Source organism: Gouania willdenowi, chromosome 20, assembly GCF_900634775.1.
Source record: "Gouania willdenowi chromosome 20, fGouWil2.1, whole genome shotgun sequence".
Classification (NCBI taxonomy): Eukaryota; Metazoa; Chordata; class Actinopteri; order Blenniiformes; family Gobiesocidae; genus Gouania; species Gouania willdenowi.
In genome coordinates this window covers 25,064,990-25,092,639 of record NC_041063.1, presented here as the reverse complement: position 1 = coordinate 25,092,639, position 27,650 = coordinate 25,064,990, and the positions used below count along the sequence as shown (strand labels likewise).

The 27,650-nt window shown below is 34.9% G+C and overlaps 1 protein-coding gene across 1 annotated transcript in view; it reads right to left on the bottom strand.

Annotated features, from left to right (window-relative positions):
- Positions 1-348: 348 nt before the first annotated feature.
- The window catches only part of LOC114454080 (contactin-associated protein-like 2), a 180,942-nt gene continuing 153,640 nt past the window's right edge, over positions 349-27,650 (bottom strand). Inside the window, exons 12-17 of the mRNA XM_028434222.1 lie at positions 26,802-27,035; positions 25,253-25,386; positions 14,198-14,291; positions 5,467-5,742; positions 3,037-3,108; positions 349-2,175 (exon numbers count right to left, since the gene is read on the bottom strand). Coding sequence (XP_028290023.1) covers positions 1,973-2,175; positions 3,037-3,108; positions 5,467-5,742; positions 14,198-14,291; positions 25,253-25,386; positions 26,802-27,035 — 1,013 coding nt within the window. The 3' untranslated portion in view covers positions 349-1,972. The remainder of the gene's footprint in view (positions 2,176-3,036; positions 3,109-5,466; positions 5,743-14,197; positions 14,292-25,252; positions 25,387-26,801; positions 27,036-27,650) is intronic.

Below are 27,650 nucleotides of genomic sequence, written 5' to 3'. Positions count from 1 at the left end.
CGTATCCGATTTTTTGCAATGCGGCTGCAGTCTGGACGGCTGAGGCACTCTCCATCCGACTCCTATGTCATCACCATGTGAAAACAATACCCTAGCCCAGGTGGCCATAACCAAACAGTCCGCTATAAAGATGTAGCAGCATCACAGCAAACGGCTAGAACGATAAACCTGGTTCTCTTCTTTTCACTCTCCTTAAAGCTGATATCCGGAGTTTCTGAGAAACGTCTCGATGTCCCTCCTTAAACAGCCTCACTTCCTCCCACTGCTTCTGCCAATCTACCAGAAGCCACACCTCTACTTGCATCACGGAACATAACAAGGTCGCATTGATATAGGTCTATGGGTCAAAAACATATTTACCTGTATGCTGTTGTGATGCGCGGCCTTGTTTCCGTGCACAGTTCCACGTTCACTTTGATTGACAGTCTCAAAACAGGAAGTCTGCAATAGTTTCCATTTGTATAGGGGTCTTTAGGACAAAGGCGGGACTTCTATACATTAATAGATATGAATGACCACCAGCAGTAGACCATAGTAGAGGACGAGTTAGGTGTTTTTTCACATTTCAAAAGAATCATACATAAACATAGATTTCTCAGAAACTCCAGATATCAGCTTTAAAGCTATAAAGTGGTGACTTCTGTTGGAAAAAAACGTTCTCAGTGCAACACATGGTCCTACACTGGACGTAAACAGTATGTGAATGTGGGGTCATGGGTCACCTCAGGACCTTTTCTGCCCATGCGGCTCACATCAGGATCACATTCCGAATTGCTTCATTTGAGTTGATTTAGCCCTGTGCGAAGTTAGCCAGCTTCGTAGTACACACTGAATAAATCCCTTAAGTTAGCGTGGTAAGAGGAAATCCAGCGTCGTAGTACAGACGCCTTTATGTGAGCAGTAGTCCAGTGTTGCTGTAAATTAAGCTTTGGTGAAATGGTTCAACACCTTAAAAAAAGGCACAATGGGTTAAAAAAAGCCAATTATGTCACTTTCATGATCTCTATTGTTGTGAAATTTGAACAATTTGTTGGTTTCAAGCTGCTTCAGCCACAACGTATTGAACAGTCTTGCACCCTACCACAAAGACGTAACGATGAACAAAAAGCTTGAACGTAAATGTTAATAAATTAGGCAAGAATAAAGACATGTTTGGCAAAAGAGAAAAAAAGTGTGAACGAGTAATAAAGGCTCACGGTTTCACTCACTTTCTGAAATCAAAGAAGCTGCAGTGGGGAGTGACGTCATCACATCTCTCTCGCTGCCCTTCCACAGAAAGGAAAGTCCCACAAAATCGACGTCATTGAATTTCAACACAACACTCTCGGTTCCACGCTTATGTCATGTAGACATGAAATGTATCACTTTTTTTTTTTTTTTAATTAATTGGAATCTGAATATTTATTTTAAGGAGAAAAAAAAACAAAAAAAAGTTAAATTAACACAAACTCTTGTATTTACAAAATGAATTTTGGTCACAGCAGCGTGAGAGAAACCCCGTCTGACGGACAGCTCGGGAAAAAAACCCATAAAAATAAAATGATTTGGCGTTTTGATTTGATCCTTTTTGATAGAAGACTTTTGTCGTTAGAATATAAAACTAAAACGCAACAGGGAACTGGCAATAAATCTTTTGCTATCACATGACCCGATAGTTATACTCATTTATCATATACAGTATTCAAAGAACAATCCTGAAAACTCCCAAGCACGATACAAAGAAGGACAAGCCGGTTAGTATGTACACTGTCTCTTTAAGCTGCTGCATGAGCAGGATTCTCTCTAATAATCTGCATATATATAAAAAAAAAAACAAAAACCATCTTTGTACACGTCTTCCTCGTCCCAAGCTTCTCTGGGAGATTATTGTCCTATTAATAATTGGCCAACAATAGTTGCTGAATAATGCAAGGCCCCTCCCCCTCCCGAATTTGTCTCTGTGGTTAGACAAATAGCTTGGTCTGATTGGCCGTTAGATGAACCACTCCTTCTTTGATTCGTCGATGGTCTCGGGGTTGTCGGTGCCCATGATGGCCGTGTCCGCCGACTCCCCGGCCGACTCACCCCCCCCACTTTTGGCCTCGTTGGTGTGGTACGTGCCTTTGTGGCGGAACATGTAGCGAATCAGGAACAGCAGCGTGCAGAGGATGGTGAAGATCACCACGGCGATGATACCTGCAGCACACACACACGTACGCACACACATACAGAAATTATTATTATTATTATCATTATCATTATTATATATCAATTTTATATAGCGCTTTTCTGGGTACTCAAAGACGCTTTACAATGAAGTGTCAACTATCTAATGTTTTTTTTTCTTTGGTCATTTTATTTTTCATTTGTTTTTTGCGTCATTTTGTGCGTCGCCAATTGCCCACGTCTGTTATATGTGATGCAATAGCATCACAGAATAAGTATTGAAAACTCCAATAATCAGATAATCTTTTCTAGTTTCACAAACAAAAAATATATTATTTGCTCAGTAACGGTTTGGGTGCAGAAATGTAATAAATTACTTTGCTTCTTTTAAAATGTATTTAAGTAGTAGTAGTTTTTATTAGGTCATTTCATTCCATTAAACATTAAACAAAACTTTCCATAATTTTGTGCACAGCATGAAGTTAATACTTATTATGTCGAACCCTGTTTACAAACTTCCACAAGACAAAACACAAAGATTTATAATAAACAATTTCAAGTGTCCAACAGAAGAGAAATACACATGTATTTAGAATAGTTACATACATTTCATTTTACGTTATTTTTATTTTCAAACAAAATCCCTCTGCACTTTTTAACTAATTTATTTGGAGTTTCTTGAAAAGAAAAAATATTCATTGAATGGCATTTTTCATATTCCAATGTGTTACGCTGAATATTTGTGTTGCTGTTTGTTATTTATTAATGAGGGAAGGATGGTCACAAACACTTTGTATTATTTAGCACCATATCAAAACCAAGGACCATTTAAATGTCATTTAACATCATAAATAGTTTAAAAGAAGAAGAAGCCTGTAAAAACATCTGTACCTCCAATGATGGCTGAGTCCCTGTTGACTCCATCAGGAATAACTCTTTCCTCATTAAAGGGAAACTCTGCATCTATAAACAGGAGAAAAAATCAACAGGATGAATTAAAAAGGGATGATTTCACGAGAACTGTTGGTAAAATATGTGAGAATCTGAGATGAGGCAGAGATGCTGAAGTACCCATAATTCCCCTGTGTGCTCAGGAGTGTGTGTAAGAATAGAAACAGCTCAACATTCACCAGAGACAAGGTCGACTCAATGATAAAGGGAAAAAAAATGCAATAAAAAAAAAAAGGAAAATAATCAATGTAAAGCCAGACAACTGCAATCAATAAAAGCAAATAATGGGGAAAGGAAGTATAGGGACATGTTTTATTTATGGGAAACATAAGAATAAAAACCATAAATAAAACCCTTAAAGTGGACAAATGACTGTGTGGTTGAACCTGGAGACGAGATCGATGGATCGGATCAATGGAGAGATCAGATCTTCTACAGATATCGCGACATGGTACACGTCTCCGGAACAATGATACAACCATATTAAACACAGACACACAGTGTAACAATAGACACTAGTGCAGGGTTTTTTCAACCTGGAGTAGTCTAGTAATAATAAAATATATATAAAAAAATACTGATTAAAATTAAAAACAGTTCAAAAACAACACATAATTCAAGAATTCGGGATTTTTATTTGTCATCATGTGCATGAACATGTACATAATATGAAATAACGCTCCCAAGTTGCCCCTCAAGCCCTTAAAGTAGTGGTTCCCAACCTTTTTTGGGCCGTAACCAAAAATAATAAATAAAAAAAATCACATTTCTGGCGACCCCAGAGAGTTTTTTTTAATTTTTATTTTTAAATTACTTTTTGATCATGTTCACATTTTTAAACTAGATTTAAAAAATTTAAAAAATTGTTTTAATTTGAAAAAGAACAATAATTAAAAAAAAATACAAAAGCATTATTTTTATTTTCATTATTTTTAATTAACTGTTTATTAAATTTTTTATATTTTTCGTTTTCTTAAGCAGATTTATATTAGAGGAAGTGAAACTATAAAATACAGTTGTTTAAGATTGTGTTTAGCATTTTTTTTGGAAAAAAATTAATTATCTAAAAAAAAATACAAAAAAATGATTTTAATCAGTATTTAAGAAAAAATAAAAACCAGTTACAAGACATTTCAGGTGACCCAATTTGAATTCCGGGCGACCCCACATGGGGTCACGACCCCAAAGTTGAAAAACACTGCCTTAAAGAATAAATAGTAAAATAGTAAAATAAAAATAGTATAAAAAAATACAAATTGAAAAACACCAGTAATATAAATAGAATTTATGTAAAAAATAATACAAATATACAATGATTTACAAACCACTAGTGACAATAAAATCATAGAAACAGATGTAGAGTGTGTGAAGGGGCAGAAAGCTCAAAGACAGCTTAAATAATTAGTATTATTTTTCAAATTAGAACACAACATACGTTCTCTAATAGCTGTATGCTAAACTTTCACTTTCTCAAATATAAATCTAGTTCAAATAAAAAATATCTGAGCTGGTTCATGTTGTCAAAAACAAACATGAACTACTGTATATGTGAAAAGGTAAAGGAAAAGGTCGGAAACCACTAATGAGAATACCAGTATATTTATGTAAAGGTGACTCAAGTTTCGACCAAGATTTTCATTGGTCGACCAGCAATGATATCAATTTCAATACCGTTAAAAAAAATGGTGATAAAGATTAAATATCAATATAATGTATTTAATGCCTAAACATGTTCAGCTACAGCTCTGTATGAGTGTGACATCAGCTGTCAGCGCAGTGTGCTGAGAGGGAACAAATTAAGACAGGCTTGAAGCACAAGCATCCACTAATGAATCGATGCTTTTTCTGCACGAGAACATGGATTATCCTGATATTTGATTCATGGATCATGTGAATAGATTCACTGCTGTCTCTGTGTTCCACTGCACACCTGTGTTTGTACCCGTGCGCTCATCTGATGTTGACATTGTTTATTAATAAAAGCAGGCTTACCACTAAAACTAATGTAAATATGTCATTTGTATGACGTTTTCTGTCAAACAAATGACAATGGGTTTTAATTGTCGGTTCAGAGTTGGGCTCTGATATAAACACCTAATGACCTGTAGGTTTCACTTTTGCTTTGTTGGGTTCTGGTCAAAGCTTGAATGAGGTTCATATCAGAAATGGTCTGTGTTTAAAGGCAAATCTGCTCCACAAAAAGCCCAAAACTAAATATTTGTCTCTCTTTTTCTTCCTCCTCGTCCTCCTCTGCACCTGATCATTCTCTGTTTTAATTTTTTCTTATTTTTTGGTCGACTAAACGTGTGCCATAGTCTTTGTCGACCAATCATTTCCTTGGTTGACTACAGCCCTATAGTTCTGACCCACCTGTGTTGTCCAGATGCCAGGGGTCCGTTGCAGCAGACATGGGTGGGATGGTGAGTGGTGACGCCCCACAGTTGGACTCCACCAGTTTTCCTAGGTGAGCCGCGGGCGACGAAGAGTCCGTCTGTTTGTCTGTGTTAGCGTCTGTAGCTGCCGAGCTTTTTGCTCTCAGGGCCGTCTTTAGGGGCGCGATCCCATTAAACTCCACCCGTGAGAGACACCCGATGAACCCTGGCGTGTTGTAGCTTTCAATAAGGAGAGGGTCAACGTGGCCAGTTTCTGTGGAGGGACACAAATAAAAATGTTAAGCTGAAGTAAAAGTAATAGATTACAAGTATTCACGTTATTGTAATTGAGTTGCTTTTATGTGTAATACAGAGACCATATAAACTCATTAACAACTGGGCCACATCCAAAAGCACAAATACAAACACAACACTATTTGCTACTGGCAATAGGTAAATATGATATTGTATAGGGTCCCATCAGCCAGTGACGAGGGGCCCCCAAAGCCAAGTCCTCTACCTCATCTGAGGCAAATGAGATTCATCCATAATTTACCCCTATTAAGTTTAAAAATAAATGTAAGATTAAGAATTCCTGCATGTAACTATGCCCACAAAGCAAGAAACGGCTCAGTGCACAATCCTAAAAAAACAAAACAAATACAAATACAACAAATTTTACATTCTGCTCGCAATGCATCATGGGACAGTTGAGTATGACTAGTGTGCACATTGTGCATAATTAAAAAATGTCCTCATATAGTATACATCCTGGTATTTCTTGCATACTCAATCTTTTCATACTATCTAATGTAAACGCATTCCATACTCATTTAGACGTCAGACTTAGTATGAGTAGTAGATTAGCATGAGGTTTACAATACAGCCTAAGGCCTGGACTGCTTTAGTGTGTGTGTGTGAGTGTGTGTGTGTGTGTGTGTGTGTGTGTGTGTCCTGTTGGATGGGAAATGTCTGAGTTTCTGGATCAGCTTGTAATGCAATTCTCTGTCTTTATTTCATTAAGATGGGATATGTGTGTGTGTGTGTGTGTGTGTGTGTGTGTGTGTGTGCATGTGTTTTTATAGATTGTGTGTGTGTGTGTGTGTGTGTGTGTGTGTGATTGATTGTAAGACCTGAAACATAGTCTCTCTGTCTGTTATCTCAGTAGCCCTCCTACAGACATGATGATGATTCTGCAGTAATTTAAGCTCCTTTATCAGTCAGTTTATAATAATACATTATTATTAAAATAAGTGACAATGGATGGACTCTATAGGAAAGCAGAATAACACATTCGGGTTTTTTGTCCTTTTACACGTTGATGAGACGTTGACGTGATGAAACTGTGGGTTTATTAGCATAGAGGTGACAACATAGACATAATACTAATAAAAACTGATGTCATTACATTACACACAGTAGACAGTATGTGTCATGGATGCAGAGGATGAACACAGTTCCTCTCTTTCTGTGCGTGAACATGAGTAGCGTGTGAATACTGATCAGCTCTGTCTGCAGGAGCAGGAGCTGCTTTGCATACAAAAGCCACACGTTTTGCACAGAGCGCATGTCACATACACGACGACTGTGATTATGAGTGCTCACAAAAAAATAAATAAAAAAACAAAAAAAGAAATATTCAAGGAATAACACAAACACTACAACAAAGATTAGGATTACATTTTAACAACAGTGCATTATTATTAAAATGGAAAAAACTAAATAAATCCAACAAAAGGTGCAATTTAAGAAAATAAAGATGCTAAACTTGTGTTTGGAAAAAAAAAAAAATCTGTGAAAAAGTATCGCCACCTACTGTTAGAAATATGAATTGATATATGAACTTTATCTTTACCATTTTTTAAAACCTTATAAATACAGATTAGATCAAAAACAAGGGAGTCAAAGAGATTTTAGTGTCTTTTTAAAAAAAAAAAAAAAAACAATCCAAATCTGTTCATTAGTATAACAAGAGAGCATGTCATGGCTTTTAATTTAGGATCTATAAAAACAGATTGACCCCAAATATAAAATGTGTTATGGTAATATTTGAGGATAAAATGAGGGTTAATTATTCATAACAAACTGGTAAAATGGGTAATATATTGTTTCCTATATTGGTCTGTTGGGGCAAACTAATCAATAAACCATCAGTGTTTTTTTCACACACTGGGAGAACAATGGACTGGATGGATAAAAGTTAATTAAATTTGCAGATTTAGTCATTTTTCAAACAAATTCAAGTTGAATTTAAGGCCAAGAATAAATGATTACCATATAACATTCAAAAGCTGTTTATTGAGAAGGAAGGGGCTAATACAAACTGAGAAGTTCAATTAATTTTAGGTCTGTGAGTGTGCGGACAATGAGGAAAAGATTGTGCAAATATCAAGCAATTTAAAGAAAAATATGAACATATGCACGCCATCCTCCTTTTGTTTCATACGTATATACTGTATAACTAATCTGTTTCTGTCCTGTACTTTTTTTTTTTAAATAATTTTGTGTTTCTACTGATATTGTTTGTCTTGCAATAACAATTTTTTTTAAATAAAAAAAAATCAAAAGAAAGGCAAATAAAAAAGAAAAGGTATTTATGTTGCATGACAATTTTGAAAGTGTATAATATGTATTTTTGTGTGTGTATTACAATGTAATCATATAAAGATGAGACACAATTTATTTATTAACAGCAGCAATTGTTAGAAAACAAGATGCTGAAAATTAGATTATTTGTTTACTGTATTGTAGGAAAAAGGGGTGGGACTAATACGTTTATACTTCCACCCACTCCCTTTTTGAACACAAAAAAATATGTGTATGCAGTAATATATGTATTATTGCATTTTCAAATTGTTTGAAATAAAACAGTAAAATCTAAATCATCACATGTGATATGTTAACATGTGCTGATACAGTAACTTCATATGGTCATTATAGAATTTATGAAGCTGTGGTGATCATATAAAGATGTGATCATACACATGTTAGAATATAAATGTAGACAAAAAGGAAAATCGGGTGTGGCCGAATCCATGAGAGGAAAAGTGCCAGACGTGACTGTAGGTGTCTGAGTAAAGAAGAGAGAGAGAGAAACAGAGGGATGGTCAAACAGAGGGTGGAGTGAGATCAAGCGCAGTTGCCATGGCGACAAATGGAAGCTGCTTTGAGGATTTAAGGATGCTAGACTAGAAAGGGAAGAAAAAGGCAGATCAGTGATGACACAATGTCCCTTTACATCATATGTGTCAAACTCAAGGCCCGGGGGCAAAATGTGGCCCTACAGAGCATCAAATTCGGCTCACAGGAGAAAGTAAAAATGGCAGAGAAAACGTAAATCATTGTGTAAATGAAATTCAACAATATTAGCAGGTGCTCACAGTTTTTTCTGTGCTTACACCACATGATTTCAGTCATTTTTTAATGTTAATCAGTTGAAAAAAACTCAAAATTCTTACAAAATCCTTTAATTTTCCTCAACTTATGACAGTATTTCCCTGAATTAAATATACATTGGTCACAAAATCTAGGAAATTTAAAGTGAAGACCTTGTTTGGAATGATATCTGTCACTTATTGCTTGAATATAGTCGGTTTCTTACATATTTAGTATGTTACGTATACGTGGAAGTGCAAACTAGGGTACAATAATGTCGAAATTAGCTTTTTCCCCAGCCATGACATGCTCTCATTATTTAATGAACCGATTTTATTGTTTTTTTTTTTTTTTATAATTCTCATTGGATTTTCTTTAAAAAGACACAAAAAATCTATTTGTTTCCCTTGTTTTTGATTTAATCTTTACTTATTAGGTAAAAAATCAAGGTAAAGATGAAGTTCAAACAACAGTTCACACTTCTAACAGTAGGTGGCGATACTTTTAACCCTCATTTTTCAAAACGGAAATTTTGCATATTGTATCTCTTAATTGGCCCCTTTTGTTGGGTTTATTTGAGGTTCCTTGTTTTAATATTAAGTACATACATTTGATATTTATATTTGAATTGTGGCCCACTTGAGATGAACTGCTCTATATTTGGCCCCTGAACTAAAATGAGTTTGACACCCGTGCTTTAGATGATAAATTGTAATAATAATAATCCAAACACACCCTTTAACTAATATTTGCATGCTCAGTAGCAAACAGAAGAACTCTGCAGCAAAAAACCACAGAGGGTGAAACTCCAGTAAACAAAGAGGAACACACCTGTGAATGCAACACACACCCATATATCCCCCGTCCCCCCACCACCCCACACACACACACACACACACACAACAAAGGTGGGTGTGTTCGTCCCAAACTGAAGCTTCCTGAAGAAGCAGGATGTCTGCTTATATAAACACCAAGGTATAAAAATATAAGAAAATAGTTGATGCTCACATTACCACAGGTTACACAGGTTAGTGTAAAATACAACAATGCAGTTAAAGCAGTGGGTGAATTGCATGTGGAAATAGAAATGTTGAACCTATTTGAATAAAACCCTATTTTAGCGCACACACACACACACACACACACACACACACACACACACACACACACACACACACACACACACACACACACACACACACACACACACACACACACACACACACACACACACACACACACTCACACACACACACAAGTATACTCACATGTACTGCAGTGAGGTTAATGAGCAAATCGTCTTCCTCTCATCTCTTTTTTTTTATTCTCACCTTCATCCTGTGTCAGTTTCTCACCAGTTAACCATCTCCCTCTACCTCCTCCTCTCTGTCTCTGTTTCACTGCACTGCTGCAGTCCCTCCCTCCCTCCCACCCCCACTCACTCCGTCACATCACTGGGGTAAAACATGGAGCACTGGAGGAGCACTGACGTGGATCAGGAGTCAGCAGTTTTTTAAGGTTCAGTATTACGTTATTTTTCACACATCTCCAATGGTTCTAAGAACCCCAACAACATAGTATTTGAGGTTTTTTTTCTCCAAACTCGCCTGTTTTCTGGAGTTTTAGCCTCTGAAAAGTGCCTGTCAGAGCGCTCCTAAAAACAGGCTGTTTTTTGAGCCTTCATGCATCTGCATGAGTGGGCGTAAACAGCAGCAGCAGTAAATCATTAACAGTCTACCTTCTCCTCCTCACCTCTACTAACCACAGAAATAGTCAATTTAAGATGCTATTCCACTGTTTTTTTCTGACCGCTGCATCGCATTGGGTCATAAACACGTCAGGTCATCCCATAAAGACGATATAACGGCTACTTTATCTATTTCATGGATTATCTATATACGGAACGTAAAGATATTAACTGTAATATAATAAGTTACGTCTTGAAGGAAAGTCGTTACGCAGTTTAAATAGATATTTGATTGTAAATATATGGTGGTTTTGTTCTAACCTCTATGATCTGAACAAGACGTTGGTAGAATTTCCAGCAGGAAAGATACTTATGTTCTTGGCGTAACTGGGCTTGCGTAAGTTATCAGGGCAGTACGCTAAATAGGCGGGGCGTGTTACCAGAGCTTCTCCCACAGGACCCTATTGCACAAACAACGTCAAATTTGCAAGATAAAAGCGCCCCTAAGCGCTGTATTTTGGCTTCAAGAACATTGAGTGGGAACAGCTACAGTGCACGCCCACTGGGTAGGAGGAGCCAAGAGTGTCAGGAGGAGGAGTTGTGCTGTCAGTGCGAGAAAAATCCAACTGGCCCGTTTGGAGCTGACTTTTTACAAAATGTGGAATAACAACTTTTTCAACTTTGGCCGTCTGAAAGAGGCTAAAGCGATGTATATCACTGTTAATTTTTCATAATATTGCCCCTTTAAGTCAAACTCATGCAGAAATAATAATAATCTGTAACTAATTGATCTATTCTCTATTTCTCTTCTATTATCCTTGGAGTCAATTTGACCACATTCAATGTTTATCATTAAAAAAAATAATAGCTGACTCTTTTTTTGCTTCAAATTTCATGAATTTTCCTAATTTGATGGGTGCATTTGATTAAGCATAAAATTAATCACACATATTGCATGCATTGGTGTTCATCTGGGGTCAATTTGACCCAAAGTTGTTTCAGCTGTGTAAAACTAGTCTGTGTATTACAATCTGCACCTTCACTCTCTCTCTCTCTAAAATGTCCTCTAGGAAAAGGTTTACTGTCAACGAGGTTTTGGGACAGCTCTTTCACAGTAAAAGTGACGTAGAGAAAAACTATCGTGAATAACCTCAAATATGTTCCAAAAAGAGATAAAAATGAGTAAATAAATATGTTTATGAGAGTGCCTGACACAAAAACTTGGTCAACAATTTTCTGAAAATAATTTTCAGGAGGCAAATATCCCTGGGGTTAGATTGACCCAGAGGATAAAATGTATTTATAATATTTGAGGATAATAGGAGGGCTCATCTCTTTTTTAATCTCACATAAAAAACGCTCTTAACTTGAGGTATTTTCATTTAAATTAATTACATTATTGTGGCAGATCAAAAGATTGATATATAACAAAAAGGCTTTATGAAGTAATTTATTGTTTTTAACAGATGTGAACACATGCAGGCATAGCCATTTACAGTGCAAAAAAAAAGCAATTACCAGTGTTATTTTTCTTAAGTATGTTATTTTTCTATGAGTCATTAATCGCAATTTAAATCGCAGTTTAAAGTCCTAGCCCTAAAGAAGATGTCATTCTTCACTGGACAAACCCGGAAAAATCAATTACCATCACACTGGAAAGAATCGGGAATACAATACTGGGAGAGATAAGAGACTAAACAAATATGTGTTATCAGTATTCCTCTACATTAGGGGTCCTCTGCATTCTAATCAGGGACAAGATGTCTGACAGCGATGAATACAAAGGTCACAACACAAAAGACTGACGTCGACAGCCTCGAAGAGAGAAAATCAATTGGACTTTAAAACACACCCAAGAACACATTTTCACTTAAAAGGGTTACTCAGTAATTTAAAAGACACCAAATTAAGGAAATTACACAAAACAGCGCAAATACATAGGAAAACAAAGGCAAAAGGTATAAAACAACAAGAAAATTAGACAAAATTACGTCAAAAATAAAGAAATAAAAAATGACTCCCAAAAACAGCCAAAATCATTACAAAAACAACAGAAATATATACAAAATGACTCTAAAATCATTACAAAAATAACAGAAGAATACACAAAATCACTACAAAAATAACATAAATAATGCAATTTTTCTACATTACTCCAATTTCTGACACTTCTACATCAAAGTTTATCCCCTTTTTTGTACTTTTTTCCACGTTCAAGACATGTTCAGCACTTATAAACCCTTTTCACCACTTTTCCACCTAATGTCACATATGTTGACCCATTATTGTCACTTTTAACCTCTTTTCACCACATTTCATGCTTTTTTTTTTTAACAATTTAACCCCATTCACAATTAGTCATGCCCATTATTTGTTAGTTTAAACTAATTGTTCTTACTTTTTGGATATAGAAGTATTTTAAGTTGTTTATTCCTTATTTTTTATAGGCCTACACATTCATTCATCTATTCTTCATGACTAAGATGTTTTCTAGGGACGCACTGTCCTCAGAGAGGAGACATCTCTGTGATCACTGAGTGTGTTTCAGTGCCTGGCAGCAAACACAGACACGTCTTTCATCCAGAAACAGAGAATGATCTAAGCTAAGATGTCCGACAGCCGCTCCGTCTCCAGAAACACAAAGAGAACAGATGTGATTCAACGTGCTGAGAGGTGCTTGTCTTCTCCTGGATTTCCTTCCTTTCGGTTCACAACTCCTCATGTCTTTTTTTAAATAATGATTACCTAACACTGAGTACAACATTTTTTTTCTTAATTGTTTTAAGTGTTTCTGGAGTAATTTTGTGCATTTTTTGTTGTCATTACGTATATTTTTTATTTTATTTGTGTGTATCTTTGGAGTCAATTTGCTTGTTTTTGTTGCCATTTTGTTTGTTATTGGATTAAACAAAAAAAATGTTTTTGGAGTCTTTTTGTGTCATTTTTTTTAGTTACTGTGTGCTTTTTTTCATCCTTTTGTGAATCTTTCATTCTATTTTGTGTGTTATTGAAGTCAACTTGTGTATTTCTTTGTAGTTTTGTGTGTTATTGCAGTCAATTTTGGCATTTTTGTTGTCATTTTGTGTATTTTTTATTTTAATTTTGTTATTGCAGTCAAATTTTGTTCTGTCATTTTTGTGAAATTTTGTTGTTGATTTGTATCTTTTTTGGAGTCATTGTGTGCATTTTTGTTGTAATTTTGTGTAATTTCTTTGTTGTTTCATGTGTTATCAATATTTGTGTGTTTGTTGCTCTTTTGTGTGTTATTGGTATTTTTTTGGTGTAATTTTGTGCATTTTTTAAATTTTAGTTTGTGTGTTATTGGAGTCAATTTTTTTCCTGTCTGTGTTTTTTTTGGAGTCATTTTGTGTAATTTTGTTGTGGTTTTGAGTGTTATTGGAGACATTGTGTGTATTTTTTGTACTTTTGTGCAATATAGGAGTCAATATTTGTGTTTATGTTGCCATTTTGTGTGTTATTGAAATCATTTCATTGTCATTTTGTGTATTTTCATGTTCATTTGTATCTTTTTTTTTTTAGTTATTGTGTGCATTTTTGTTGTCATTTTCTGTATATTTTTGGATGTATTTTGTGCATATACTTTGGGGGCTGAACAAAATGAGATGGAGGGTCGCGTGTGACCAATGCAGAGATAACACACACTCACCAAAGACTTTTCCCAGGAACAGCGACTTGACGAGGTTGAACTGTGTATCTGAAGCATCTGGAAGCTTGTAGCTGACTGCAGGGTAATGATCCAACTGAAAGGACATAAAAAGGTGAAATCATTTATCAGCATCTGCATTAGAAGTGGACATTACCAGAGTAAATAAAGACACAGGGAAATGTAGCAGCCAAACAATAAGTACAGTGTAAAAGAAAAAGATAGAGCTGATGTTCAGAAATGGCTCAATGGCTCCCCCTTGTGTTAAGTTTTATTCTTGGGATGAAGCAACAGATTGAGTGAAGGAAATGTAGTATTGTTTTTAGAAACAGGTTGGTGTGTGAGTATATATATGAAAGAAAATAATTAAAAAACCTCAATAGTCATCTCTACATGGTTTCTCTGCACGTGCAAAATTGTGATTGTCTGATCCGAGGGCCACATTATCAACATTCCTGTCAACATTTAAAAAAATGACCAATCTGAGCATTAATACAAGCTTAAAAACAGACATTTTGTGTGTTTTGAAATTCATTTTGTAGATTTTCTCATCAACATGGTGAATTTTTGCTGTCTTTTTGTGTGTTTTTCAAGTCATTATGTGTGTTTTTTGCATATATATTTTCTTTCTCTGTGTATTTTTGAGTCATTTTGTGTAATTTTGTGTGTGTCAAAGTCCTTATTATGTGGTTGTCTTTGTTGTCATTTTGTGTGTTTTATGAATATTTATTTGTATTTGTATTATTTGTATTTTTTTAATCTTTTCGTGTGTATTTGTTGTTACTTTTTGTACTTCTCTTGATTTTTTTTTTTGTGTTTCTGGAGTTCCAACTTCATGAATTACAATTTTGTTTTGGGGGCCGCACAAAATGAGACAGAGGGCCACAAATGGCCCCCCTGTTGGTCGTCAGTTGCCTATGTCTGCTCTGCACCCTCCCACAATATTTTACTATATATATATATATATATATATATAGTGGTGGGACTAGATTAAAAAAATATTGTAATTAATTAGAGACTGTAATTAATTAATCTTGATTAATCTAAATGAATCTAAAGTAATCGACAATATTTGACACGAGAAGCAACATTTTTCCAATTTAAATGAGCTTAAACAACTAAAATAGTGAGTTCTAACATAATGTTTCGGCATGTACAAAAAAAAAAAAAAAAAAAAAAGTGAATGTAACCATGTCGGAAATAAACTGAATAAATAAAATAAATAAAATAAATGTGTAATATGAATTCATAATATGATTTCATTGTTCACAAAGCACTAATTTAAATAAGCTGCTATATATTCATGCTTTTCGGGATTTTTTAGTTTGTTAACTTTATAAAACAAATGTGTCTTTGTGTATTATGAAGCTGATTAATTTAGTTTGAAACTGTCTTCCTTCATAAGTTGAGTCAGACAAAAAAAGCAATTAACTGTGTTATTATTCTGGAATTAATTAATTAATTAATTAATTAATCACAATTACCACATCCCAGCACTATTATATAATATATATCATAATTTATTTTGTGTTCTTGTCCAGTTTCACAAGCTAGATACAACAACAAAAAAAATTCATAATGCACATTGGAATAAATAAATAAAATATAAAAACTATTCTTTGAAAACTATTCAATCCACATTTGCATTTTTTCTTCTGTTGTCGCTGTGCAAACTGTTTATTCAGTCCATGTCCCTTTTAATCTATTCTGCCACTTATTTCCACCGTCAAGTTTATCCATTTTTCCATTTCTGTCTAGTTTAATTTGTTTAGGACAATTACATTTTCTGGTGTTTCTGTTTTTGTTTGTCCATGACAATGATTTTTTTTTCGGGCGTTTTCAAACAATTTGCACAGCGTTGCATCATTACAGTGTTTTCTGCTGCCACTATTGTGATGGCATTCTTTAGTTAACTAATTATAGTAAAAATATTCTAATAAAAACTAAACAGTTGCACATTAGGCACATGAAGTCAATCACTGAATAGTCAAAAAAGAGACCACTTGTTTTTTCTAATTTAAATAAAGTTTCTAATTATCTTGAAGGCTGTAGTTATGTGTCAACAACACAAATTGTTTTTTTGTGTTGAGGAAATACAAGACGTTTCCTTGTTCTCGTGCTCTGTATTCATATGAGGACTGTATCAGAGGGAACACACGTCGGCCAATGGCCACAGAGGGACAGAAAGGACTTTTGTTTCCATATTTGACACTAAAAATGTGTTCTTTGAACGGCTAACGTGGCTGCATGCTGATGAGAAGTCACTGTTGTTTACATAGAAACACAATATTCCCATGCTTCACCCCTACACACTTGTTTTTGGACCTCACGTATCCACATTTTCTTCTCTTCTCCAGTGTGACTGCAGGGTTAGATGAAGGGCCACAAATCTAATGTTCTCAGTTTATTCTACTTTCATCTGAAAACTCAACATGGCTGCACACAGCCAGGCAGGTTTGGTTTGAGGTTTGAAACCCACACAAAAAAGTCCATCCAGGGAGAAACTATGAGGCGCCGATTGTAACGTTGCACAACAAACAAAATAAACAGCAACTTTTGGCAACAATTATCAACAAAACCACATTTAAAAAAAACGTGTTTTTTTTTTGTTATGTTACTTTTGACCAGATTAACAGCAATAGTTGATGAATTTGTGATTTTTTTTATGGTGAAAATATGATGTCAATGTTAAATCTAAATGTGAATTCTAAATATTAAATCTAAATGTTATATTTAAAAAAAAAAATGTTAAATCTAAATGTTAAATATTAAATCTAAATGTTTATACAAAAATCTAAATTTTAAATCTAAATATGTGCTAAATATTAAATCTAAATGTTAAATACAGCCACACAAATGCAGATGTTGGAAATAAACGGATCACCACAGAAATTTTTTTTACAAAAACAAAAACTTTACATCTACTATAAATGTTAAATCTAAATGTTATATTCAAATCAAAATGTAAATCTAAATCTAAGTGGTAAATACAGCCACACAAATGCACACGTTGGAAATAAACGGATCACCACAGGAAAAATGTAAATCTAAATGTTAAATTTCAAATTTAAATGTTGAAAACAAATATTAAATATTTAATGTTAAATATTAAATATGAAATATTAAATCTAAATGTTAAATCTAAATCTAAATGATAAATGTTAAATATTAAATCCAAATGTCACAGGTGAAACTAAATATTTAGCTAATATGCAAATTCACCATTTAGACTTAGCTTAACATTTAGATTTAACATTTAGATTTAACATTTAGATTAATCATTTAGATTTAATATTTGTATTTAACATTTAGATTTGAAATATAACATTTAGATTTGAAATATAACATTTAGATTTTACATTAGTATTTAAATGTAACATTTAAATTTAAATTCAACATTTAGATTTAACAATTATATTTAGACTTAACATTTGTAGTGAAATGGAACATTTAGATTTAACATTGACATTTTATTTTTATAAGAAAAAAATATCACAAATTTCACAAATAATGCTGTAAATTTGATCCAAAGTAAAAAAAAAAAAAAAAAAGAATTCACACATGTTTTTTTAAAGGTGGTATGTTGCTAAATGTTGCTAAAAGTTGCTGTTTATTCTAGCAAGCACAACTTTACAATCGGCGCCCCATTAGAGACAGCCAGAATGAAAACCTAATTTTAGCAAACTTAGTCAATTATAAGTGCAGTTATTGGGACGCTTTCACGAGTTACACACCACGCTTCCCCTCTTTTAAATGCTGTTTGCTTCTATAAAGCTTACATAGCAAAGTAATCAGAGTTCGACAGAGAGAAAATTAACAATGGGTGAAATCTATTTCCCTAACGATGCCCTCACACAGAATCTAATCTCATCAAAGGCGCCGTGTGTCTCTAAACTACTTTACAGTGCACTGAGCGGGTAAAGCAAGTTTCCTTAATGACATTTAGGGGATAAAACCAGTCCAGTCATAAACTGGACTAAGTGGAAACAAACTTTCCATTTTTATTTGATCAAAACACGAGGTTTGTGACGCTGCCACATCTCTGAATCACGACTGAATTTAATGTAGAAAATTCATTTCCATCCAGATTACTTGGACTGTAACGATCTATGACGGGGTGTCAAACTTATTTTAGTTCAGGGGCCAAATACAAACCAGTTTGATCTCATGGGCTGCAGGTTTTATGCAGGAAAATGAGTAATTTCAACATTATTGTGCCATAGTTTGCACTTCTACATAAACATTAAAATACAAAATATGTAAGATACCAACAATATCTAAGCAATGACTGACATATCAGTCCCAACATGATCTACACTTTAAATTTCCTAGATTTTGTCACCAATTTCTATTTAATTAAGCAAAATATTGTCATCATTTGAGGAAAATGGAAAGATTTTGTAAGAATTTTGAGTTTTTTCAACTGTTGAACATTAAAAATGACTGAAATCATGAGATAAAAGCACCAGGAAAACTGTGCGGAGCCCCTGCAAATATTGTTCATTTACACAAGGATTCAATCATTCTGTATATTTTTGTTGTTTGATGTGTTCTGAGTAATTTTGTGTGTTTCTGGTCATTTTTGTGCATTTTTGTACCTTGTTTTATAATTTTGCATGTTTATACATCATTATTTAAAAAAAAATGAAGTCATTCTGTATCATTTTTTGTCATTTTTGTGCATTTTTTTTAATATATGTTTAGTTATTTGTAATAATCTTATGTTTGTGAATTAATGTGTATTTTTATTGCCCTTTTTGTGTATCTTTCTGTAATTTTGTTTGTTTATTTTTGGAGTCATTTTGCATTGTTTTTGTTTCTTTGGTATATTTTTCTGCCATTCTGAATATATTTTTGTTGTTTTATGTATTCTGAGTCATACTGTGTTATTTTGGAGTCATTTATGTTGTCTTTTTGTATATTTTTCTTTTAGTTATTTGTCTTGTCTTTTGTGTTTTTGGATTATTTTGTGTGTTTTTGCAGCCCTTTTTGTATATTTTTCTGTAATCTTGTATGTTTTTTTGGAGTCATTCTGTATATTTTCATTATTTTATGTGTTCTGAGTCATTCTGATTATGTTGTATTTTTGGAAATATATTTTTCTGTATTTTTGTTTGTGTTTTTGGAGTTTTTTTTTAAAACTAATAATTTTGTAGTCATTTTGCATTGTTTTTGTTTATTTGTTTGGTACATTATTCAGTCATTCTGTATATTATTATTGTTTTTGGTGTTCTCAGTAATTTTGTGTGTTTTTAGGGTCATTTTTGTTATCTTTTTTATAATTGTTTGCATTTACTTTAAGAACAAAATGTTAACATATCATTGTATGGAAAAAAACCCCCAAAAATATGAATATTATTGTTTTAGTCAATTATAGAGCAGCCTGTAGCTAAAAGCAGCTTCATAAAAGCTTCACAAATGCTTGATGGAATAAAACATGCCTAGTAAAAGTAGCTTTTGGTATTACATATATTTTTTTTTATTTATTTTTGTATTTATTCAGTTTATTTCCGACATGGTTACATTCACTTTTTTTTTTTTGTACATTTTTTTTTTTTTTTTTTTTTTTTTTTGTACATGCCGAAAAAGGAGACGAGAGAAGCAGTTTGCTTATCTGGGTCCCGTCCCCTGTTTTACCATCGCAAATTTACATGGGTTTACATGTGTCTCTGGTCAAACATTCTTGAGTTGTTCTGAACAGTCCTTTTTCGTGTGTTCTCATCTGTAGTCAGTGTTGTCTTTTTTTTTTTTTTTTTTTTTTTTTTTTAACACATGAGCATCAATAAACCAATCTTTCTTTTGACGTTGAGTAACTTAATGATGTGAGTCGAGTATATTCTCTGCATTTCATTTAAATGAGACGTTAAGACGTTATCTCGCCTGCAGGATAAAAGTAAAGAAACTATGGCTGATAAGAATATGTGAGGAGTGTGAGAACAAAGACAAATCCAGATAATGCAGGTTTTCTCCAACGTTCAAAGCAGTTCTACGATACGGTCTCTCTTTAAAATGTTGGTATGCATGTCCACAGTTTTTTTTTTTTCCATACACATGGATAATAAGTGTGAGTGTGTACCTGGAGAAAAGCCTGAAGGCTGCGATGCAACATGAATACGTTTCAATCATCAAAGTGATCCGCTTTGAACACCTTCCAGCACTTTTTTTCATGCCCTATCGATGAACTTCATCTATTATCTCACTCCTTCCCTCACCCACCGCCTCCTTGTTCATGTGCTTTTTTTTTTATTCTTTCTTAAACCCACATAAACCCACCAGCGTTCCTAATTCCTAACAAACTTTGGTGAAAGATAAAATTCAAAGGATTGTTATTTAGGGCAGTGGTTCTCAAACTTTTCAGGCCGCAACCCCCAAAATAAATGGGAGAGCTTTTTTGGGTCCATCCATAAAGTCAGCAAAAATATTGTTCTATGAATCTGTGATAAACACATTTATTTATTTATTTGAATAATATCCACTGCTATCCAGGAAGCTAATCATTATTTGTGCCATAGTATATAGTCATCGTAAATCCTTGTTTTAATCAGAAATAAAATGGGTTAAAAGTGACCAAAAACATAATGCACATGACAAATTGTGAATGTGGTTAAATTAGCCAAAATTGTCATGAAATATGGTGAAATAAGGTGAAAGTGACATTAATGGGTCAACATATGCAACATAAGGTGGAAAAAGTGCTGGAAATGTGCAGAAAAGGCATTGAAATTTTATGGAGGAATGGCGGAAATGGGACTAATGCAGCAAAAATGTATTGAAAGGAGCAAAAATATGGCAAGAAAAATTTTTTTTAGCCAATTATATAGCATTCTGTAGCTTCACAGGAGTAACATTAGTGTATATAAACTTATACTGTAAATGCTTGATGGAATAAAACATGTAATGAATGTAATTTAAAAAGTAGGAACAATTAATAATGGACATGACAAAGTGTGAATGTGATTCAATTGGCAAAAATAAGCATGAAATATGATGCAAAGGGGTTAAAAGTGACAATAATGGTTCAACATATGTAACATTAGGTGGAAAAAGTGATGGAAAGGCTTTATAAGTGTCGAAAATGTCATAAAAGTGGAAAAAAAGGGGAAAAAAAGCATTGAAATTTTAATTTGAAGTGTCAGAAATGGGAGTAATGTAGCAAAAATGCATTAAAAAGGAGCCAAGATTTGGCAAATTTAGTGTATTTGCAGAAAAAAAATCATTAAAAACAACAATGTTTTAAAGGTATCTTACTATTATTTACCCATTAAGAACAATTAGTTTAAACTGGCAAATAATGAGCAAGACAAACTGAAAGAACTGTAATGAAATTGGCCAAAATTGGTATGAAATATGGTGAAAAGAAGTTAAAAGTGACAATAACAACATGAGACATTAGGTGGTAAACCAGTGAAAAGGGTTTGAAAGTGTTGAAAATGTATTGAAAGTTGAAAAAATGTGCAGAAAAAGCATTGCAATTACAAATTTTAGCAAAAAATGCATTAAAAAGAAGAAATATATGGCAAGAAAAAGTGATTAAAAAAGTTTAAAATACGGCAAGTTTGGTGTAGTTGCAGGAAAAGAGGAAGAAAATTAGCAAAAATGGGCTTTAATTGTTGAAGGAATCTGGTGACGCCCTCCCAGTGTGTCATGACCCCAAATAGGGTCCTGATCACAAGGTTGAGAACCCCCGAAAAACCCCAAACTAAGAATATTCACTTGGTCAGTTTAATGAAATAACGCTCTGGGCTGGACGTGGATGGCACCATGTCAGGTGTTATCTGCTACCGTTCAGTGTGTGTGTGTGTGTGTGTGTGTGTGTGTGTGTGTGTGTGTGTGTGTGTGTGTGTGCATCTTTCTGATGCTCCAAATACTCTGTACCAGTAAAAAGCATTATATTATACTGAAATACTCCCACTGGGGCGATCAGGATTCATTTTGCCTCCGTTTCTCTCTATAGTCGCTGAAAGCAGGTGCTGAGATTACAGAATATGTAATCTGAATGAGAAGTGATGATGTGCATAAAGGAATGCAATGACTGCAGGTTTTTCTGGAGTTCTGTGATTAATTATGGAGTAGATGTGACTTTATCTAATGGGAGCAGCTATAAAACCACTGCACTGGGACCTGTGATGATCGTAAAAACACCACAATTTAAATACAAACTCTCTCCGCATCCATTTCTCATCCTGTTGCCCTAATGCGACTATCTTCCCCCGCTAATCTCTCCATCCATCCATCTTCTGTAGTTGAGTGCTGCAATAGCCGATCACTGTTTACTCACAGCAGAGCGCGTGAGACATCAGAGGTTCACTCATTACCCACCGCCATCAATTCTAACACTAGCATCAATCTCACATAGAACTGTTGGTGATGCAGGATACCAGAACACCCAATAAAACACATGCAACTCACTACATTTAGCTCACCTCATGCCCTTCAAGTTAAAATACTTCATATCCATGTTTGTATTGAACAAACTGCACTGTCGTATTCAAATTAGGAGCACTATGATAATTTAGGAAGTGGTTTCCTTTTCATGTGTTTGGAGTCGTTTTGGTTGTTTGTTTGGTATATGTTTGTTATTCTGTATATTTTTGTTATTTTCTGTGTTCTGACATTTCTTTTTGTGTATTTTTAGTCATTTTTGTGCATTTTTGTTATTTGTAGTCATCTTATGTATTATTGTATTAATTTTGTGTATAATTGTATTAATTTTGTGTATTATTGTATTAATTTTGTGTATTATTGTTGCCCTTTTTGTATTTTTTTTCTGTAATTTTTTTCTTGGAGTCATTTTGGTTTTTTGGTATATTTTTCTGTTATTCAGTATATTTTTATTTTATGCGTTCTGAGTCATTGTTGTGCATTTTTGTAGTCTTTTTGTTATTTGTAGTCATCTTTTGTGTTTTTGGATTCATTTTGTGTGTATTTGTTGACCTTTTTGCATATTTTTCTGTAATTTTGTATGTTTGTTTAACGTTATGTGTACTCAGTCATTTTTGTGTGTTTTTGGAGTCATTTTTGTACATTTTTGTTGTCTTTGTTATTTGTAGTCATCTTTTGTGTTTTTGGATTCATTTTGTGTATTTTTGTTGCCATTTTTGTATATTTTAGTCATCTTGCATTGTTTTGTTCATTTGTTTGGTATATTTTTCTGCCATTCTGTATATTTTTGTTGTTTTATTGCATTCCGAGTCATTTTGTGTGATTTTAGAGTCATTTTTTTTTTGCCAATTTTTGCCAATTCTGTCTCCACATGACTGTTCTCAATGTTCATGTCTGTGTTCAACCACCTTCAGCTACAGTGGGGGTCCCTGTTCTATGAAACCTTTAATTTTGGGGTTCGCAGGCTGAAAAGCTTGAGAACCACTACTGTAGATGGATGTGTAGAAGTGTTTTACCTTCATTCTTACTGTAACTTCAGTGCATTCCCCCAAAAAACTCTGCCTCCAAACATATTACTGATGTTTAAAACGATTAAAAGTGGCAAATTTTCATTTTTGGGAAGAAATCGCAGTAAGAATGAAGGGAAACACTTCTATCCATCTGCCTCCAGGACTCCACATCCAGCGATGCAATGCGCACAAGTGTTCCAACAATGTCAATAAACCGAGTGTTTACAGTGGAGAAGAAAACAAACTTTTGAGTGGCAATTTCAACCTTTTATGTCTCTGTTTTTTTTTTTTTTTGAACAAATGATCTTCGATTTATTGACCTCGTCTCCAGCAGCTTCAGTGTAAAGTCCAACGTGCTACAACAAAAGCAGTAACACCACATGAGAGGTTTAAATTGTTTTTTCAAGAGTAAGAGTTGGATTTTTATTCCTATATTGTGATGAGAGTATTTCTTTAAAAGCCAAAAACAGTCCATAAAATGTTAATATATTCAGAACAAACTTTCAACTATCTATTTCGAGTCACGTAGAATTCAAGGTGAGAAACCACATTTTCTAAACCAAGTTGGTAATATTTTCCACTTTATCTTCGACAGAAAACGACTGAGGCTGGACGCGTGCCTTTTAGATTCAGTGACACTCACGTTAACCTAATGAAGGTAAATATGTTGCAAAAATGAAGAACTGGTACAATGTAATGTGAGAACTTGTATTAACAAGTTCTGATGAATTACGGCCAGGCCTGCAGAACGTCTCCGTGCCGAATAGACACAAACCACGTTCCCAAGAATTCAGTCAGGGGGCCCCCGGTGCCCCTGTGGCACAAACAAAGTAATGGGCCCCATTCATATATTGGTATGTCACCAACTGTTGCAATATTTGACTTTAACAACTTTAATGAAAATTGCCGAAGAAAGGGGGGTGGCCGCTAATGAAATTGTACGAGGCATAATCGTGATCTACGATGAATTACCTTTGAAACGATATATCACACAACTTTGTTCCCATAAACTTGGAAATTACCGGAAATGGGGGGTGGGCCCCCCAGGCCCCATTACAAAAAAAGAGCTCCGAGCATCTCATCATATTCATTCATAGAGTATTCATACCAAAATGCATTCCGATCTAATGAGAACTAACAGAGAAAAAGTAATTTGATAAATAGGGCCCCCGGGGGCCCCCTGGCGCCCCTGTGACACGTACAGGGTAATTGGCCTTATTTAGATGTTGGTTTGTGCCAATGATTCGGTTCCACCAACCGTCTAAATATCTGACTCACGAATAAATGAGAAATTGACCTTCCTTTTTCTTTTTCTTTTGGGGCCCCTTGAGGCCCCCCTGTGCCCCAAATCAAAAATTGGGCTGAAGCATTGATGTGTACACATCCATAGAGCATACCTACCAAATTTCAGCCCAACCGTTCAAGAATAACAGAGGAGTAGTGATTTTAACTAGTGTACACAACAACAACAACAACAAAGTGAGGGCCTAAAAATGTGCGTAAATGTTGGATTACAAGTTTTCAGCTTTCAATTTATTTGTGAATATTTTTTCTGTGACTTCACAATAAGATCACACACGTGTGACTATTTTCTTTGGCTTTGAATTTGAACTCTACAGGTTCACACAGGTTGTACTTGGTTACGTGTGTGGGAAGTTCAACGTACCTGTACAGTGACACTCCTGTCAACGCGTGACATTTTAATCGTGTGCGTTTGTCCGTTTGCCAGGTTGCGTTCGTCCACGTTGATGGTGAACGGCTCCCTTAAACCACCCAGGTTGTAACGCACCTGCAGCGAACCTGAAAACACACACACACACGGGTTCAATGGAATCGTAGTTTGGCTATTTGTGTTACTTTCCTAGTCATTTATCAGGGGTGGAACGATACACTGAGTTTACGATACAATATGATAGACGGCCATATAACCTACACATTTTTAGTTTTTTTGGAAAAAATAAATACAAAAGAAAATACAGTTAGACAAATAGCCATCCTTTTATTTGACTAAAAACATGTAGGCTTCATGTTTTCATCTCCACTGTAAACACGCTGTTTATTTTCATTGTCGAAACACTTTCGCGCATTGCATTGTGGGATGTGTAGTCCCGGAGACATGTGCATGGAAGTGTTTTTACTGAGATCAGTCTGAGTAAACATCAGAAATGTGTTGGGGACTTCCTTTGGCAGAGTTTTTGGTGAAAAAACACCGGAAATCACAAGTAACAACACTCAGGGACTCAACATCCCACAATGCAATGTGAACCTTGTTCACACGGAGGCTAAATATCTCTGTAAATTCTCCACCTTTGAAAGTTCTGAAAACAGTTTAAGTGAGAAAGTGACCAAGTAGAATATCAACATGTGCTCATTTCATCCATAAAACTCATGGAAACACATTTCACGGACATTTTGGAGAGCCTCTATTGTGCTACTGACTAAACTTCCTGTTGACTTCAAAATAAGAGCCCTATTTACAAAAGAGTTAAAAAGCTGATGGAGGACAAGAAGATGTTTGATTTTTAGCTTGACGCCAGTCCCAAGATGAATTTACCTTCTGCTCGCAATGCATCATGGGATGGTTGAGTCTACATTCGGGTATTTCTCCCGTCCTCAATCAAATCAATCACACTACATACTCATTTTTACGTCAAACTTAGTATGAGTAGTACATTAATACAACATTTACAACACAGCCCATATGTTTACTGTAAAGTTCAAAAAGTAAAATTCAGAGATAAATAATAAATTTCACTGTAGGGCTACATTATGTATGACATTATGTTATTATGTTTCTTAAGTGTGCAGGAGTAGGAGGTACTTGGCTTCAGGTTCAATCGATAATTACCTTTGAGTCATGTTTATTACATTTGGACTGTAACAACAAATTACACAGAAATAAGGCAGTAACTGCAACAATAACATTTGCATGCAAATAGGGCGGTGACAAAAAGGCGTTTTAGTGTATTTGTGAATCCATCCATGTTTTTTGGTGCAGTGAAAATCTCCAACACTAGATGGCACTGTCAACATCTTAATAATTCCTCTTTATCAAAGGCTCAGCTGTCTGTCACTTCCTGACTGAGTAGGATTTCAGGAGATTAGGAAACTTCCAAAAGTGCAGAGGACAGATTTTTAAAGTACAGCAGATTTGAGAAAGTGCCAACCACACATGTGAGAATGTGTGTGTGTGTGTGTGCGTGTGTGTTTCCTACCATTCGGCCTTAACACCACGGCCAGATAGTCTCGAGTCTTGGAGCTGACGTACAGGAGGATAGCTGGAGCACTGGATGTGCTGAAGCTAAAAGCCACTTCTTCTTTAGTCAGATTCACTTCACGTGCTTTTTGCTCGTGTGTCAACATCCTGGAGTCTCTACTGGCCCCTGCAACGGCTTCAGGCAAAAAGCTGTATCTCACCAGCGCTCCCGCCTCAAAGAAACCTCCAACGTCTAAAGGCAGAGAGAGAAAGAAAGAGGAAAAGCTCATTTATTTAGCAAAGAACACGTGAAAAAAAACAACAACACATATTGGAATTTATATATTTCTGTGACAAACTCAAGGCCCGGGGGCCAAATACGGCCCTTCAGAGGATCCAATTTGGCCCACAGGAGAGAGTGAAAATGTCATTGAAAACATGAATCATTTGGCGTGTTCCCACTGGCGGCATCGGCTCGACTCTACTCTCCATTTTCCGTTTCCACTGAGAAAAAGTAGCTGCTCCGTGGAACCTGGAGGTACTTTTTTCAGTACCTGCTTTGTAGCCATTGCAAAAAAAAAAACATCTCGGGTAGGAAAATGTGGCACAAAGACGACACTGATTGGTTCAGAGAATCCTCTCAGTTGCGTCATCAACACACGCAGAGAGAGGAAGAAACTGGCCGCCATTATTGTTGTTTGCTAAATTTGAGGATGGCTACAAGAAAGTTCACTCCGTGGAGTCTGAATGAGGTTCTAACCGTCCTCACGTTGTTTGCTGATGACCACATTCAGAATGAGCTGGATGGCTGTTAGCAACGAGCGTGTGTAAATGACCAAATAATTCAGTTATTAATACAGTAGATTTT